The following is a 16,003-nucleotide window of genomic DNA, read 5'->3' as shown; positions in this document are numbered from 1 at the left end:
GTGGAAGGTATGGAACAGTGAAGATGGAAGATGTGGAACAGTGGTTCCCATGGTAATCAGAGCACTAAGGCCTGTGACCCCCAATCTGGAAGAATAGCTCCAACAGATCCCCAGAATAACATCTATGTTGATGACCTCCACAATCTGAACCTTGTATGCCCTTTCTTGTTTGGTCAGTATCATGGCACAAGAATCATGACACGTTTTTGCTTTTTCTAAAAGAAATCTGACCCTTGTTTCAACCATTTTGATGTGTTAATCTGTGGAAAAATGCAAAGTTAAAGAAGTGCAATGCCAGAAAAAAGCAACTAAATCCTGGCAATGCAGTTTAGAATTGCACTGCAGTTTAACACAGAAACAGATGGCATTAAGATCAATCTAGATATCTGTACACATATTTTTTGCCAATAATATAATTTGGACACAATATTGAACCTACTCTCTATGCAAAGCTCTAATTTTGGTGAGTTGTGAAAAAATTTTCATTTAGTTCACCAAGAGCACAGGGCATATGAAGCACATAAAAACAAAGCCAAAGGGATCAAACCAGTCCTCGTGGCTCTAAGAGCCATGCTATAAGTGACAGTGTAAGTATCCAGGAGATCCTAGTGCTTACTGGCATAACCCTCAAAGTAGTTCCAGACCACAGTAATCAGCCATTCATATGGTGTAAGATAGAGCTGGGTCAGTGTCACTGTGTGTATGTGTGTGTACGAAGTGAGTCAGAAGACCGTAGGCCAGATTAAAGCTATGCACAGACACTGAACAAATGACTGAAGTTTGTACCCTGGGACTCTGATTCACCCTGCCCCACCCCTGCCCTCACGCTAAGATATTGGCCAAGGACACACAGAGAAAATGACAATATGGTTGGTTCAGGGTGGTGGGGACAGAACAGTCAACTACATGCTGGTCTCCGTCACACAGCTAGTTCAAGGATGTTCAAGGATGGTTGTTAGGACTAGTATGAAACTAACTTACACACTGGCACTGAAGTTTGAAAAATCTTTTTAATCTTGGGGCCATATTAATCAGCCTCAGAAAGACCAGCCCACAGAAAAAGTGCTATGCAACTAAAATGTTACATTTTTGTACAAGTAGCATTTGTAAAGCACAAGTTGTCTTGGTCCTTTGCTGAGGTGTTCCAAATGTGTGCTAAGAATAGACTTTCAGAGATATCACACGCATGAGCAGCTGTGAGTTCCATAAATGAAATGGTCATTTAAGCGTTCATTCTTCCCATTATTCCATTTCGCTTTGGAAGACAGGTCTAAGATGAATTCGCCCTTGATGAGAGTGCACAGATGTCCTCTACACATCTCTCTCTGTGTCTCATTGTCTCTCATTGGACCCCCCCCTTTTTTTTTAGATGATGACCATTATGGCTTGAACTGAATCACGCTTCCACACACCGCACTCAGCAGTATAATCTGAGAGGTATTGTGCCAAGAAAAAATATTAACCTTCTTTTCCTTCTGCAAATTATATTCAAACTTCTTGAGGGTAATCTTTGTATCTGTTTAATGTTTTGATGAAGTTGCAAACACAGCAGAGAAAAGAATAGCTAGAATATGAGGTAACAAAACATTTGCTACAGCACCTGCCCTATGTCATCTCCAACAGATGACATTATTGTACAGTGGCATACAATATAGAGCGTAAGTGTAGATTTGGGGATGGGGTGTGAGCAAACTGATAACACTTGCAGAAAGACTTTTTTCATATCTCTTTGAAAGAGAACATATAATTGTTCCAGAACGTTCCTCAGAGGCAGTGTTTGAGACCATGTGTCTACTGTGTTAACAGGCGAAGGATGAGCTGTTTGACACCCTTCACCTGGTCAGACAGAGGTTTGTTTGGATAGACATGTATAAGCAAGTTAAAGACAATGTCCTGGGATCTAACTAGTGTTGCCAGTAAATCTTGTCAGCCAGAGGCCAGAGCGCCATTCGAGTCCATTATGACTAGCACATCCCTGGAATTAGTTTGTGTTGACTTTTGGTCAGCTGAAGGAAAAGATGGAGAGAGAATTAACATGAAAGTCACAACAGATAATTTTACTAAAGTAATCTATGCATTTCTGTGCAAAAAAACAGAAAAGTGGGTTACCTAAAAATTGTGGAATATTTTTTTCTGTATATACGGGTTGTCACAATGCATCTTGAGTGATCAAGGAGCAGGTTGATGTCAGAAGTCACATGACACCTTTTCATTCAATGGGTAATGGTCAAGCAGAGAGACCATACCCAAGGAAACATGATCTGTATATTACTCTCATGATTGAAAGACAATTGGCAACAGATGGTACAAACTGTATCATATAGCTGTACAGTACATGAGACCGGATTCCTACCATTTTATTTAATATGTGGGAATTCCCCACACCTACCTGTCAATGCCATGTTTGACAGTGTCCTGAGAGAAGAGACAGTTGTCAGTTATAATGATCCCAGAGGGAGGTTGTGCATTTTGCACAGATAAACATATCAAGGGCTCAACAAAAGCAAATTATATAATTTTATTTAAAAATATAAAAAACATGGGCTGCACACTGTAATTGGTGATAGGTTGTTGCTTGTCAATAAAAAGGAATGATAGAAATGTAAATTAGCCGATATGTGGGACTCGAATGTCCATGTTGTTAGCTGGAGAATCCCTATGCTACGGAAGTAGGTGGCTTGGAGGTTAAGGTACTTGACTACTAATCAGAAGGTTGCCTGTTTAAATCCCACCATAGCCAGTTTATCACTGTTTGGTGCCTGAGTAAGTCCTGTAACCCTCAGTTGCATTCAGTCAGTATTGTACATTTATCCTTGGATAAAAGCATCAGCTAAACACTGTAAATGCAGTAGACCCCTCCATAAACAAAAGTAGAGTTGTACAAAGCAAATTCTTTCTTTAAGTGATCTTCCTCCCATTTGGCAAGGCAGATGACTGCAACTTGCGTTTTGCATCTATGATTCAGCCAAAGTCCAGACAACTATAATGATTACAGAGAATGTTTCTAATAACCCATTGACAAAGCAACAAAAGCAGGATGCGCATAATGTAGCTGAAGGTAATTGTAGTGAGATACGCTGCCAATTATGTGATCTAGGACCGAGAGAAGTTTAAATTAAAAGAGTTCTTCCATTGTAATGAAGTGAAAATGTTTCTTGTGCTGGTTGCATGGCAATATATACAGTTGAGTTTCATTCTTAAGAGTTAAACCTTTTTTTTTTAATGAGTTTACTGTTTGGTAATAAGTAGTCTACTCGGTCAAACAATGGAATGTTTGCCATCGTTCCATGCCACCTAGATATGATAAGACTGTACTATGAGTTGCATGGTTGTAAATTAACTGAGACATATCACTGTATCACTACATATATGTCATGATATTAATATTTTTTATTAGTGATCTCATTTTATTGAAGGGTTTGTGTTATTTGTATGTACATGTGAGTGTATATTATGCATGTATGAGTGTATGCATATGTGTATCTCTGTGTATATTATATGAACAAACTGAATTGTATGTGCTGATATACCTGCCTTGGAGTCTGAGAGAAGCAACTGTAAGCAGGGATTTATGTATGGCATATATTCCTTTTGTCAGTTTGTTTCCTCATGTGTGATATCTTTTACTACACTGTTAACCCACAGCGCCTGAGAGTGTGTATGCTTTTCTTCTTGGCACGACTGGTTACAACAGGAAAACTTGGGGTGGGGACGTTGGTTGGTCCCAACATGGGGTGTGTGTGTGTGTGTGTGTTAAAGCACTAGGGTTAAACTATCCCCTGGCTGCTTTGAGAACTATCTACTGCTGCCACCCAGCCCTCAAATACTATCCTACTCCGGATTAACATTCCAGGATGCTAAGTGAACAAGCACTGGGGAAATGTAAACTCTTTCAGTCAGTAAGGAAGAGGAAGAAGATCAGCCTGGATATGGTTTAAGACACATGTCCACCATGGGGGGCGGGGATAGCGAGAGCATGAAATCCATCATATAATTGCAAACAAGGGCTGCAGAATATATCATTTATTAATCATTATTGGAATATTAGCTTTTGCTGTTCTAATAGCATAATAAGGAGAAATATGCAAATGAATTCTGTATAATTTTTACCCCGGATGCTTGAGGTGATTTCTCCTTTTAAATAATGGCATTCACATGTTTCAACAAACGTACATTCTTCTGATGGTTCTACTGCAGATTTATCTTTAATCATATCACATTAAAGGTTTGCCACTACTAGGAATATGGCAATGCCAGTATTTAGTAATATAATCAAAATATGGTGCTTTTTGTACATAGATTTTAAGATGATATGATTATGATATGAAATCTAACAGTATTGTGAACTACAATTTCCACAGGTCTACCCATTACAAAAGAAAAAAAATGATCAAGGTCTTCCTTTTTGAAAGTCAGACCAAAGACTCAGCAAGGAGTCCATGACTGACATGCTCAGTGTTTAGGGTAGGTACAAAGAGATGACAGAAGTGGTTGGTGGTATGATTTGGATCTTAAGAATGGAAATACATTTACACACACACACACACACACACACACACACACACACACACACACACACACACACACACACACACACACATTAATTCATCATCACGCAAACCCTTCATGACAGGATTTTAAGCCATTTAAACACAATCCCTTAGGAATACCACTCTGCCGTATCTCTGTGTTTGCTCTGACAAAGTAATCTCATTCATTTTATCTCCCCCCATACCCTCTGCCTAGGATTTATATATGCACTACCACTGAAGATACTCTCAACCTACCCACACATGCACACACCCACGTCAAAACCCCTTTGTTGTATCAAATTATTGTGCTAACAAATGCTTCAAATGCAACATCACCCTATTCTACCCTTACTATCCATATATTGATGAAGGATGGGGGTAAAATCCTTAGAGTTTGGAAATATTTTTCTTTCCTTTTACTAAGTACATTACTCTCTCTTTCTCTGTGTGTGTGTGTGTGTGTGTGTGTGTGTGGGGGGGGGGGGGGTGTAATGACATATCCATCCCTTGGGCTATTATGTGAAAGCTATTTCCAAGTCGAGCTTGTTGCAGTTATCTAAAACACCCTTTGAGCGTAAAAGTCACAGGAAATAATTTAATGTGGGTCTCAATTTTAGCAGCACAGGCTGCAGAATGATAATTTGCCAGAAATGCATTTAACCAACATGTTAAGATTGACCCAACTTGACACAAATTCATGCCCTTTGCCACATTAACCCTGCTGCAGAGAATGTCAAATGATGACAACAATAATTGCGTTTGGAACAAAATGACAGGTTGAGCAATTAAGCCCACAAATGGAATATAAGAGGAGGCGGGCGTTCGCTATTCTTCTCAAATTCTACTGTGTTTGTTAATACCTAAAATGCATTAGACAGCACTGCTGCTAGCCAAGCCATCCTCCGAGTATTCCCAGTATTGTTTCTGTGCAATACCAGCACATATGCACACACGCAAACACGAGGACCAATGTAGCAAGAGCAGACAAACATACAGTTATATCATTTGTGGGTATACAAGAAGAAATGAACCAGAAGAGAACAGGACCATGGTCCTCAGAAAAAGAAACTAATCCAGCTCATTTCAGAACACATGGACATGCTCTCTCACTTTCTTTTAATTATCTACTCATCAAGCCTATTCTTCATTTCTCTCAATCAGCTCACTGTGAGGTCACAGTGTGTTGAGTGTGTTGCCATCCTTTCTCCTTTTCCATTACTTTTAGTCTCAGAAACGATGGCCATCATAAACCAGCTGATGGAGTGACAATACTGATGGAGTGACTGTAAGACTGAGCTGGCTGCAGGAATGCCTCATTAAAGCAGATATTTTAGAGATATGGCAAGAAATTAGGGAAAGACTATTCAAGTGAAAGACTAATCCCAGAATACTGATGAGCAGGCAATAATGGATCAGGTGTTGAACTTTGGTGCTGTCAGATTATCGGAATGCAGTGGAATGGGAAGCACACCATAATTTATCCAAAATTTCACCCATAACATTTATTATATATTTAAAAATATTGCTAATCTGGACTCATGGCCAACAAGCACATGAAAAGATTTAATATAGCAAACGGATGGGCATAAAATCATTGCATTAGCTCATTGTTTGATGTGGAAGACATAATATTCTGCATTATTTGAATTCTTAAGAAAACATTTGCAATTTACAAGATAAAAGGCATCTTTGTCTAAATAGTAAAAACAGTAATGGTCAGACCGACATCCTCCCTTTCAATACATAGGTACAAGGTACATTTCACATTTCACAGTCTTTATGTTTCACTTTTTCCTGTAGGCTTGAATTCATCTCTGATGACATAAAAGTGGAAAAAGCACCGTAGCTCTTAATTTTTTCTCATTTTTTCTTCTACAGAAAACATCCTCTTTTATTCTCTGACTTCAGCTCCCTTCCTCCCACTGGAGGGGATTTCCCACTGTGGTTGTTGCCATCTGGGTTAGTCTGTCTGGGTGCATGGAAAGAATTCAGGGAAGCCCAGTCCCATTTGTCTGTCTTTAGGCTCTTGGGTGTTTGGGCTGGTAAAACTGTGGTGTGTGTGTGTGTGTGTGTGTGTGTGTGTGTGTGTGTGTGTGTGAGAGAGAGAGAAAGAGAGAGAGCGACAGACAGGGAAATAGACAGACAGAGACAATTGTTATTCAAGTATTGTACTTATATTGACACTGGGGAAATTTCTCCTTAAGGGAAGCTTGAAAAGCCTAGAACTTCAGAAGGCTGGGTAATATCACTAGGATCAAGAACTTCAGTAGTCTGGGTATTATAATTAGGATCTAGAACTTTGAAACGCCAAAGCATAGTCAAATTTTCTAAACTTATACCCCGGTGTTTCTTCCATCATGTTGTCCATACAAAGGGTGTGTTGCCGTTTTTAAATGTTAAGGTCATACTTGGCTTCCATCTAGCAATAAAACATTGAACCCTATGCTTCCATGTATTCAATGTAAAATATTTCACTTATTGTCCCAATTATGTTTTATTGCACAACAAATAAGCCAAAACACTTGTATGATACACAATAAATGTGGTAAGACACCTTTTAAATTCCTCTCACTGATGCAAAATATCTCTGCAACCTTTTTATAACAGCAGCAACAGAAACTGGATGACCAAGAAGCAATCTGTCCTTGCAGAAATATAAAGAATATGAAAAAGTATACCAGCTGCTTGATGTTTTTGAATGCTGTTCAATGTGTTGATGTGTTTGAATGCGGTTGAATGCTGCCAAGGTTCCATATTATTATGTTTTTTTCACTAGGAATGCTTTGCTGACTGTTGCTTTCATAAGGGAACATAAAAATGTTTTTACTCATGGTATTGTATGGTGACTAAGCTCAAAAGTAAATTGGAAAAAAGGTTGCTAACACATGGCTCCTTTCTCTGCCTGTCTCTGTCATGATCAGTCCCTCCTTGGTTCTGTGTTCCGTGTTTTCCGTCTTGTGTTTTTTGTTCTGTTCCATGGTTTAGTTTTCTCCTACCTCGTTTGATTTTCTACACCTGTCCCTCGTTTCTAGTATTAAGTTCATGTATTGAAACCCTGTCTGGATCCCAGTGTTTTGCTGTTCATTTGAATGGTTGTGTTTATGTGAAGGTTTGTACTCTCATGTATTCTAGCCTTTGTGTTTCTTAGCCCTGAGTTTTCCCTAGTTTTTGTTATAGCCTGCTTCCCCTGTTTGCCTCTGTGTGTTTGTTTAGTTAACCATGTATCCCCGTATTCTCTGTGTCGTCTCTTTGACCCTGGACTGTCTTAACAACTCTGATTCTGGATTTGCCCTGAATAAATCTCGTTCTTCTCCGCACATACGTCTGCCTCCTTACCGCTCAACGTTACAGTCTCACTTTCTCTCTCTTCCTGTCTCTGCCTCTTTCTTTCCTTCTCTTCCTCTCTCTGCCTGTCTCTCTCCCTATCTGATTGATTGATTGATTGATTGATTGATTGATTTGTTTTTATTGTCTACAGCTCTTGTTCTCTGTTCCTTTGTTCAGGGATTTGAGTTTTATCTGTGGAGAGAAGTAATGCCTCTCATCTAAGCTTTTGCTTTTTGCAATATGGAACTACTGCTACAAGCAGTGGGGAAAAATAATGCTAATGTTAGTACAGAGGGTGGCAAACCAAATTGTCATTGCTAAATAACAAAAATCTATTTGGATTCTGCTAAACATGCTGAATGCATTAGCACTGACAATTTTAATGTGTAGGCTTACATACAAATAACATCTTTAATTTTCATTTAATTATTTAGCTGTAACTATGTAGCCCAAGGGCCTGGTTACAATTCTAATCAGAGAAACTCCCTATTGCTTCTTTTTGATCTTTGGGGTGACAAATTGTTGTTCTTATCTCTTTGGGAACCTTTTAGTGAACCACTTTAGTGAATCACTAGTCACACCTAGGTGAGAGTGCATGCTTAAGCACGTACCTCCACATTTGGTAAATAACTTGTATTATTTAATTACATGGATACATTTATTTTCTTCTGTGAGAGAGCAAAAACATTTCCAAGCATTATTCCCAAAAAAAGAGTTCTTTGGCTCTTCACTCCCCCCCGACACTGGTACCGATGCTATGTGAGGTTATTACAGCATCTGTGAGTAATTCCACAAAAAAATACATTTCCATTAGTTTAACCAGATGTCCAAACTAACGGAGCTTTCAGTCAGCACATTGTTCTACAGCTAGTGGAGAATGAGAGAGAGGGTAACAGAAGGAGTCAAGAATGAGGCACTCTTAACAAAGCAACACAACACTTTTACTTAGGAATTTTGACATTATTTATTTTGCATACTGAAATTCCATTCTCTATTGTATTATTTATTTTTCTGTAGACATACCCTGCTCTACACATAACTCTCAGTACCTTAACCACAGTCTTTACCAAATCAGACTCATTCTCTCTATCTCATTGACTCTCTCTCTCTCTCTCTCAAAATCCCCTTCTCCTTCACTATTTCCTCTTTTTTGACATTATCACATCTGGCTGATAAAGGAGGATACACTTCCTGGTTTGGCTGTTGACCTTCAGTGATGAGATCATAAAGGGTCATGTCCAATGCACTTGTGGGAACAGGAAGCCAGGCTTTAATACTGTGTGACAAAGAACCATCAGCTGGCTGATGAAAAACTCATTATAAACAAAGCAACATGCTAACTATAGAGCCATTTACGGAACATGTCCTTTGTTTTTGAACATTTTTTTTTAGGTTTTGATGTCATTGTTTTGTTTTGGGTTTTGCCTCTCAGTTCATTCACTGCCAGTTTCCACAGACTATGGACCCTGCACACATCTGCTCAGGGATGCAGACTGCTTGCTACTCTACCTCATCTTTGCCAAGTTAATACAAATGCCATGTTAAGCACTCCTGGGCAGTAAGTCCAGCCTTGACTGTAAGCTGTGATTAAATGTCTATGGCAGGTATTTCAACAAGCACAAAAATTAGATAAGCAAAGAGTGATGAGGCCAAAATGAATAAACCTAGATTTAGAACTCTGCAATAAAGTAGATTTGAGTTCCACCAAAACTGTGACAAAAAAGTTTAAAGAAAAACCAAGGTCTATAACATCAAATTATTCATGCTGAAGTGTCCATTACTCACTGAGATATTTACTCCACTCTGCACTGTTACAAGGCTGTCAAGCCCATTAACCAGAACATTAGTACACACACACACACACACACACACACACACACAAAAAAAAAAAAAAAAAAAAAAAATTCAGGCTCCAGCATATAAGCATAAATATCAGCTCTGGTTTGGGGCATAGCTCTCCCACCCACTCTCCCACATCTGAAGTTTAAAGTTAAACCAAGTTGCATATCATGAAGCACAATAGCCTTTTTTTCTTCCCTGTATGTAACAGATAATTTTTTAAGTGTCATTGCATTAACAGCTCTAGTGTCAGTGGTGAACAGGTGAATCACGTTTCCACTGAGATGCGTAATAGACTGTGTTCCAGTCACCCTTTGAATGGGCCAATAAAGAGGAATGAGTAGAACTGGATTATAGCCAATAACACTAATTTACCCAATCTGAGTACTGAAGCAACATGAACTTCAAACCTCTGGGGTTGTACTGTGGAGATAAATACTTCAGGGTCATGGAGTTGCTTCAGATTCAAAGTGTAAGTTTTCTCTAACCAAACAAAGCCATTAACTATAGAGTACAGAAACAAGGTTCCAGTCTTCAATCCTCCATTCATAATATGCATAATGTTCCTAAAGTCACCAATAATGATAACACTCTCCAAGGTTTTCCTTTTTTTCAAATGGTTGTGGTTGAGTTGTGTTGATAACTTTCTAATAACCACTAAGTACACTAACGTATAACATACTTCACTGCTTATGGAAGGAGGCAGACTTCAAATACTGTATTTAAGAACATCAGAGGTATGAGAAATAAAACAGGGTAGTCATGAACTGGTTCAGCTCTGTAATTGAGGATGCAGATTATATTGTGGTATGTGAGGCTGAGAATGTGATGTGGACAATCCCAAAATGTTGCATCTTTTGTCAAATTTAATTTATCACTGTTTTAAGAGCAATTTCTAAATGAGGTGAGAACTAATACTTTACCCTGGACATTTATGCATTGTTTCAACATGTAGAGTTTGTGGAAACCAGCAATGGGGTGAAATACATATGTTGCAAATGTATGTACAGATCAGTTCTTGAACACTAACAGCAGAATAGGGAGTGGGCGCTTTGTATTTTGTTGCACAAGAGAAGAACCAGCTTCAAATTAGTAGTTTCCACCTACCCAAAGAGTAGGTGGAAACACCTTGCACACCATGCTGCCAGTATCTGACTGTGGTCTTTATTGTACAAAGTGAACAACTGATTTGTTCTATAGTACACAGAGATACAGCAGGACAGCATTTCACTGTGCATAATATACTGTTCACTCATCTATGCTCCATTTCTCCCCTCGCAGCTCTATGTAATTTGTCATTTTAACACTCTGCTGACACCAAACCTATCAATATGATATTTTAATATCTCAAACAACATTGCGCTTTGCAGCATGGGGCTTGGGAAATCCATTAGCTTAATGCCTCTTCCTGCCTTTATCTCTCTCAGCCTAATTTCCAGCCAATTACTGAGGGTAATGTATTCAACACACACATATAAGCATGTGCGCACATGCATGCATGCATACACACACAAACCCAACCCCCCACCCCCAGCTTAGTCTCTTCATCCATTCCACTACACTCACACTATGGATAGGTGACCCACTTCATTGAGGGTACAAACAGCCAAAATGAAGTTGGCATCCTATGTGATGTTCCCTGAGGTAAATGAGCCCTTCAGCATTCAAAAGGAAAATAAAAATACATATAAAACCATATTTGCTAAGTGGTTTAGAGGAGGTCTGGGAATTGTTGATAGAGGCAACACTCCCTATGGTAACGTCCAGCTCCAAAAATAGTAAGTTGTCAAAAGTCACTGTCTATGACATTTACCATGGGATGCAAGGAAGTCTAGAAAGAAATACAGAGAGAAAAGGGGGGACTTCCACTGGGGTGAAGAGCTCTGAGATCTGTAAATATCCCCAAGAAGTAGAGAGGGATAAAATGGAAAGGGGTGTGAATATGTTTAAAATAAATTAATATGTTTTATGTGCCATGCAAGTCATGTGAGTGTCTGCTATTTGGCCATTTAAATGGTTATTCTTTGCAGTATTGTCAAGGACACCTCTTATTGCTAAAATCACGTTATTACTTTCCCCTCTTCTCTATCTTACTACAGACTTTGACTCTCTACAAGTCCTGATTACATGCTAAATGCCAGAATCTGTCATTAATTTCTGCTCCAAGACAAAAAAAAATAATTGAAGCATCTGCAGAGAACTAATTTGCAAAAGAAGGAAAGTTCACAGATAGGGCCTTAATGGAAAGGCCGTGCTTGGGAGACTGTAGACTTAGTCATCAACCACTAAAGGCACTTTTTCTTTCTTTACCTTGCTGCCTGTGGTTTCATTAGCTTGTAATGCCTAATTTTTCACAGACAACCTTTTTGAAACAACAGCTATGGTGCAGTGAATTATTAAATATATTAATATTAAATAAAGTAGTTTCAGTAAGCTGACTTTAGTGGGCATTCAGTTTTTGAACACTGAAATAAGAAGAAACAGTTCATTGTTGTTGTTTTTTACTGAAGAAATATTTGTTCAGGTTTTCTAAATAGTACCACAGTATGAGCTTACATATGCTTTGCTTCACTGCTTTAGATTCAGAGTGATGTAAAGAACACCAAGGAACTTGACAGTTAGGGTATAGCCTCTAGGGTATAGCCTGGTATTTCAGCAAACAAGCAGTCATAAGGTTTTGAGACCGCACCTTCAGAACCCATAATAATTGTTGTTAAAATCTGATATTTCATTTGAAAAAAAATCTGACAGTTGCAGTTTCTCTTAGTAACACAATAGTCATGGACGCATGCTGATATTTCAGCATGCACCTATAACTTCCAGCAGAAAGAGGCACTGCATTCATCATCCCCCATGTTCAAGGACAGTTTAAGAAATAAAAGTACAGTGTTCTACGCGGTATAAAAGGTTATCCAGCACCATCTCTCTGACATAGTACACACAGCACCTCAGTCTCTCAGAACATATGACGTGACATGTAGACTAAAAGTTACTGTTCTTCTGTGATTTGACAGACAGTTCAGGGAAGACTGCAACTGCCTTAATGAACCTTTCTAGGTTTATCAAATGTGATCTCTTTATTTCTTTTGTTCGTTTTCTTTTATTCATATTCTTTTATTCATACTGTGCCTTTCTATTTTACTGTGAGGGTAAAAATGCAAAAGATAATGTTTAATATGAGCATGTGTGTGTGCATGTCTGTATCCATCTCATGTTCAACTGATGGGTTATTTTGAAGATCTGGAGATGTCAATCCTGCAAGGACAATCATCATACAGCCCTACCCACCCTCCACCCCCAGCCACAAACAAAGAGTCTGGGTTGCTATGGAGATGTTTGTGGTTGTCACAGTAATTACATGTTTTTGTGTTTTCCTTCTTGTTCAGCTGAATGAGAGGAAACATTCATACTGCACACCCTCTGTTTCTTCCTTAATAACCTAAATCTGTGGCTGTGTCAACCTCGATAACAACCTCACAGCATCTGCCTTTATCAGTAGAAGAGGTACGAGGGGAAAAGTACGAATTCATCTATAGGACAGACAAAATGTTTGAGGAAGACTCTAAAGGAAATATCACTGCTGACAGTGTACCAACAGTAATGGAGGTTGTATTCTTTATAAGAATATAATGCAACATGATTTTAAATTTCATCCATTCCTTTGCTATTGCAATGAACATAATGCTTTGCTATGTAAAATTACCAACCATTGTGAGTTCCACAATGATGTGTCAGTGCAGTGTATTGGGCTGGGATGAAATCTGACTGGGTTAAGGGCTAGTCTTGCCCACCTTTGGGTAATAAACGTACAGTCTTCATCCCATGTTCTGCATCTAATGCAAATTTTCTTACAATTTAAAGCAGTGTGACAGTCCAGAGCAGTGTAGCTGCTGCTTAGGTGGTTCCAGAATGCATTACATAATCTTTCCTGATGTTTGATAGTGACAAAACCTCTGTTTATATGTTTTAAACTTTAGGCTTCGACACAAATTAAACTTGTAAGACAAGTGTTCAGTGTAATGCAGTATAGTTGTTTTCAGTGATACATAATTAATACTGGATAAAAACACTAAGGACAACAAATAAGAGACAATATTGCTGCTCAGTCCCCTGAATTGTGTAAGACTAAATTCTGAAATATTTGAATAAATTGCTGAACATTTTTATTGGCTATATAGTGTTATGATATAGATGGGTGTGCGCATGAGTAGATTAGAAAGTGGCCCTTGACTCGTATTGCAGCAGCCACGTAGGGGTCTTTTTGCTGATCAAGCAAGTAAATGCCAACATCACTATCCATTTGCCGGTGTACTGTATTTCAAACAAGGTAGGAACTACACATGATTACGAACATAACAAACTCAGAAGTAATAAACAGTGATAAAAGTGTTGCTTTGGAAAGGCCAATCAGTCTGTAAGCCCATGGCACTGGAGCTATACAATGTTTTTGCTGAAGGCTGCAAATGATTGCACCTTGTCATGAAAGCTACACTGTAATCACTGTTTTTCATTTCATTTCATTTTGTTTTATGTTACTGCTGCAATATCGACCTTTGAAGGTCCTAGAAGTTTTTGGTTGACAGTCTGTTCACATGCTGTCTCTTTGTACCTCTGTGTAAGTTATTTCATTAGTGTGTCACTGTGAAAGATGGTGGCATGCTGTGGTGTAATCATCTTATTCCTTACATGTATTGAAATGGACACACACCCACACACATGCACACACACACACACACATACACACACGCACGCACGCACACACGCACTCACACACACACACACACACACACACACACACACACACACACATACACACACTTCTGCTGCTTGCATGGCTCTGAGTTATTAGTTAATTTAGTTCATTAATGAACAAAAAAAATATGGTAGCTCAGTGGTTTAGGTGCTTGACTAGTAATCAGAAGGTTGCCAGTTCCATCTCTGCCAAGTTGTCATTGTTAGTCCCCTGAGCAAGGCTCTTAACCCTCAGTTGCTCAACCTCTAAGTTCATTGTATTCAGTCATAATTTTAAGTTGCTTTCAGTCATAATTGTAAGTCAGCTAAATGCTGTGAATGTACACTCTAGAGGAACCATACATTATGCTGCCTCTGTACTTTAGGAACTCATTTCGTATTGCATGGTCTCCATAATAAAAAATAGAACTGACCAGCAGTGATTCAGCAATTTGCAACTGAATGCAAAAATAAATATGTACTATACAGATTTTTAAAGCAGATCTGAACTGCAAATGATCTGTGACAGAGTGTCCTGCACAGTACTTTAACCTGTGAGCATTCTATCAAGTTTCCTATGGTGTAAGGCTGCATATTGGATCATTGGATCTTGATGCAGACAGACTTACTCATTCTTCTCCAGAGACAGGATCAATTGCTGACCATCTGCCTCTATCAGGATCTGCAGTGAAGCAGGAGGGCCCTGAGAACAGAATAAACAAACATCACGAAAAGCATGACCTTGTGCTCCCCCTCTACCCCAAGTCCCCTCCACTTTTAAACTCTTAAATACTTTTACTTTCAGCAACAGAACAACTTCCTCAACCTCCCTTGAGTATTGACTGTGACAGACTGCAGTATAAATCAATAGAGAACTCAGAGAAAGCATTTCTGCTGACCTTTTCCATTGGAACTTGAGGCAGATACAGTTCATCTGGTCAGTGCTAACTGATATATAGATAATTGGCATAAAGATTAGGAATTATAGTTACTGATAGCTGAAATTCACTTGTTCTCTTTTGACACACATTGAAATCAATATGTACAGAAGACAAAATTTGGCACTTAAACAACAGTGGTTAATATGAGATTAATGAGATTGAGATTAAAATAGATTTCAGATCCTTTGACAAAAATTCATGAATATAACAGCAGAACAGAGTAAAATGACAGCAATAGAGAACAGAGAATCTTACTTTTTATGTCACCCATTCACCCAAGGAACAACAATTTGCATTCAGATTTGTTGCAAATACAAGGAGATGGAGGAATGTGCTGTATAACTACATACAAGTGGATGGTTTCACACTCTAGTAATGTATGTGAGCAATGGATTTTGAAACAATACAGTCAAAATCGTCTGGCACAAGTAATCCTATGGGAGAAAAAAAAAACCTGACAGTCAAGCCTTGTAGGATTTCTGCATTTTGTTTTTCATGCCAAAATCAAATTACATTAATGTGGCTTTTTTTTTTTTTTTTGTCAAAACTCATTCAACTTTCTCTTGCAGCTTTTTTGGATGAATTCTATTAGAGTGTTCCATTATTACAGCTAACACTGTTAATTGTAGCCAA

The 16,003-nt window shown here is 38.6% G+C and overlaps 1 protein-coding gene across 4 annotated transcripts in view; it reads right to left on the bottom strand.

The window, feature by feature from the left end:
* The window catches only part of adam12 (ADAM metallopeptidase domain 12), a 76,205-nt gene that overhangs the window by 45,370 nt on the left and 14,832 nt on the right, over positions 1–16,003 (bottom strand). For all 4 annotated transcript variants that reach the window (XM_027008866.2, XM_027008868.2, XM_027008867.2 and 1 more), the window contains exon 3: positions 15,059–15,132. In XM_027008866.2, coding sequence (XP_026864667.2) covers positions 15,059–15,132 — 74 coding nt within the window. The remainder of the gene's footprint in view (positions 1–15,058; positions 15,133–16,003) is intronic.

The sequence above is a fragment of the Electrophorus electricus genome, chromosome 13 (genome assembly GCF_013358815.1).
Source record: "Electrophorus electricus isolate fEleEle1 chromosome 13, fEleEle1.pri, whole genome shotgun sequence".
NCBI classification, from domain to species: domain Eukaryota; kingdom Metazoa; phylum Chordata; class Actinopteri; order Gymnotiformes; family Gymnotidae; genus Electrophorus; species Electrophorus electricus.
This window is presented reverse-complemented; position numbering and strand designations above follow the sequence as displayed.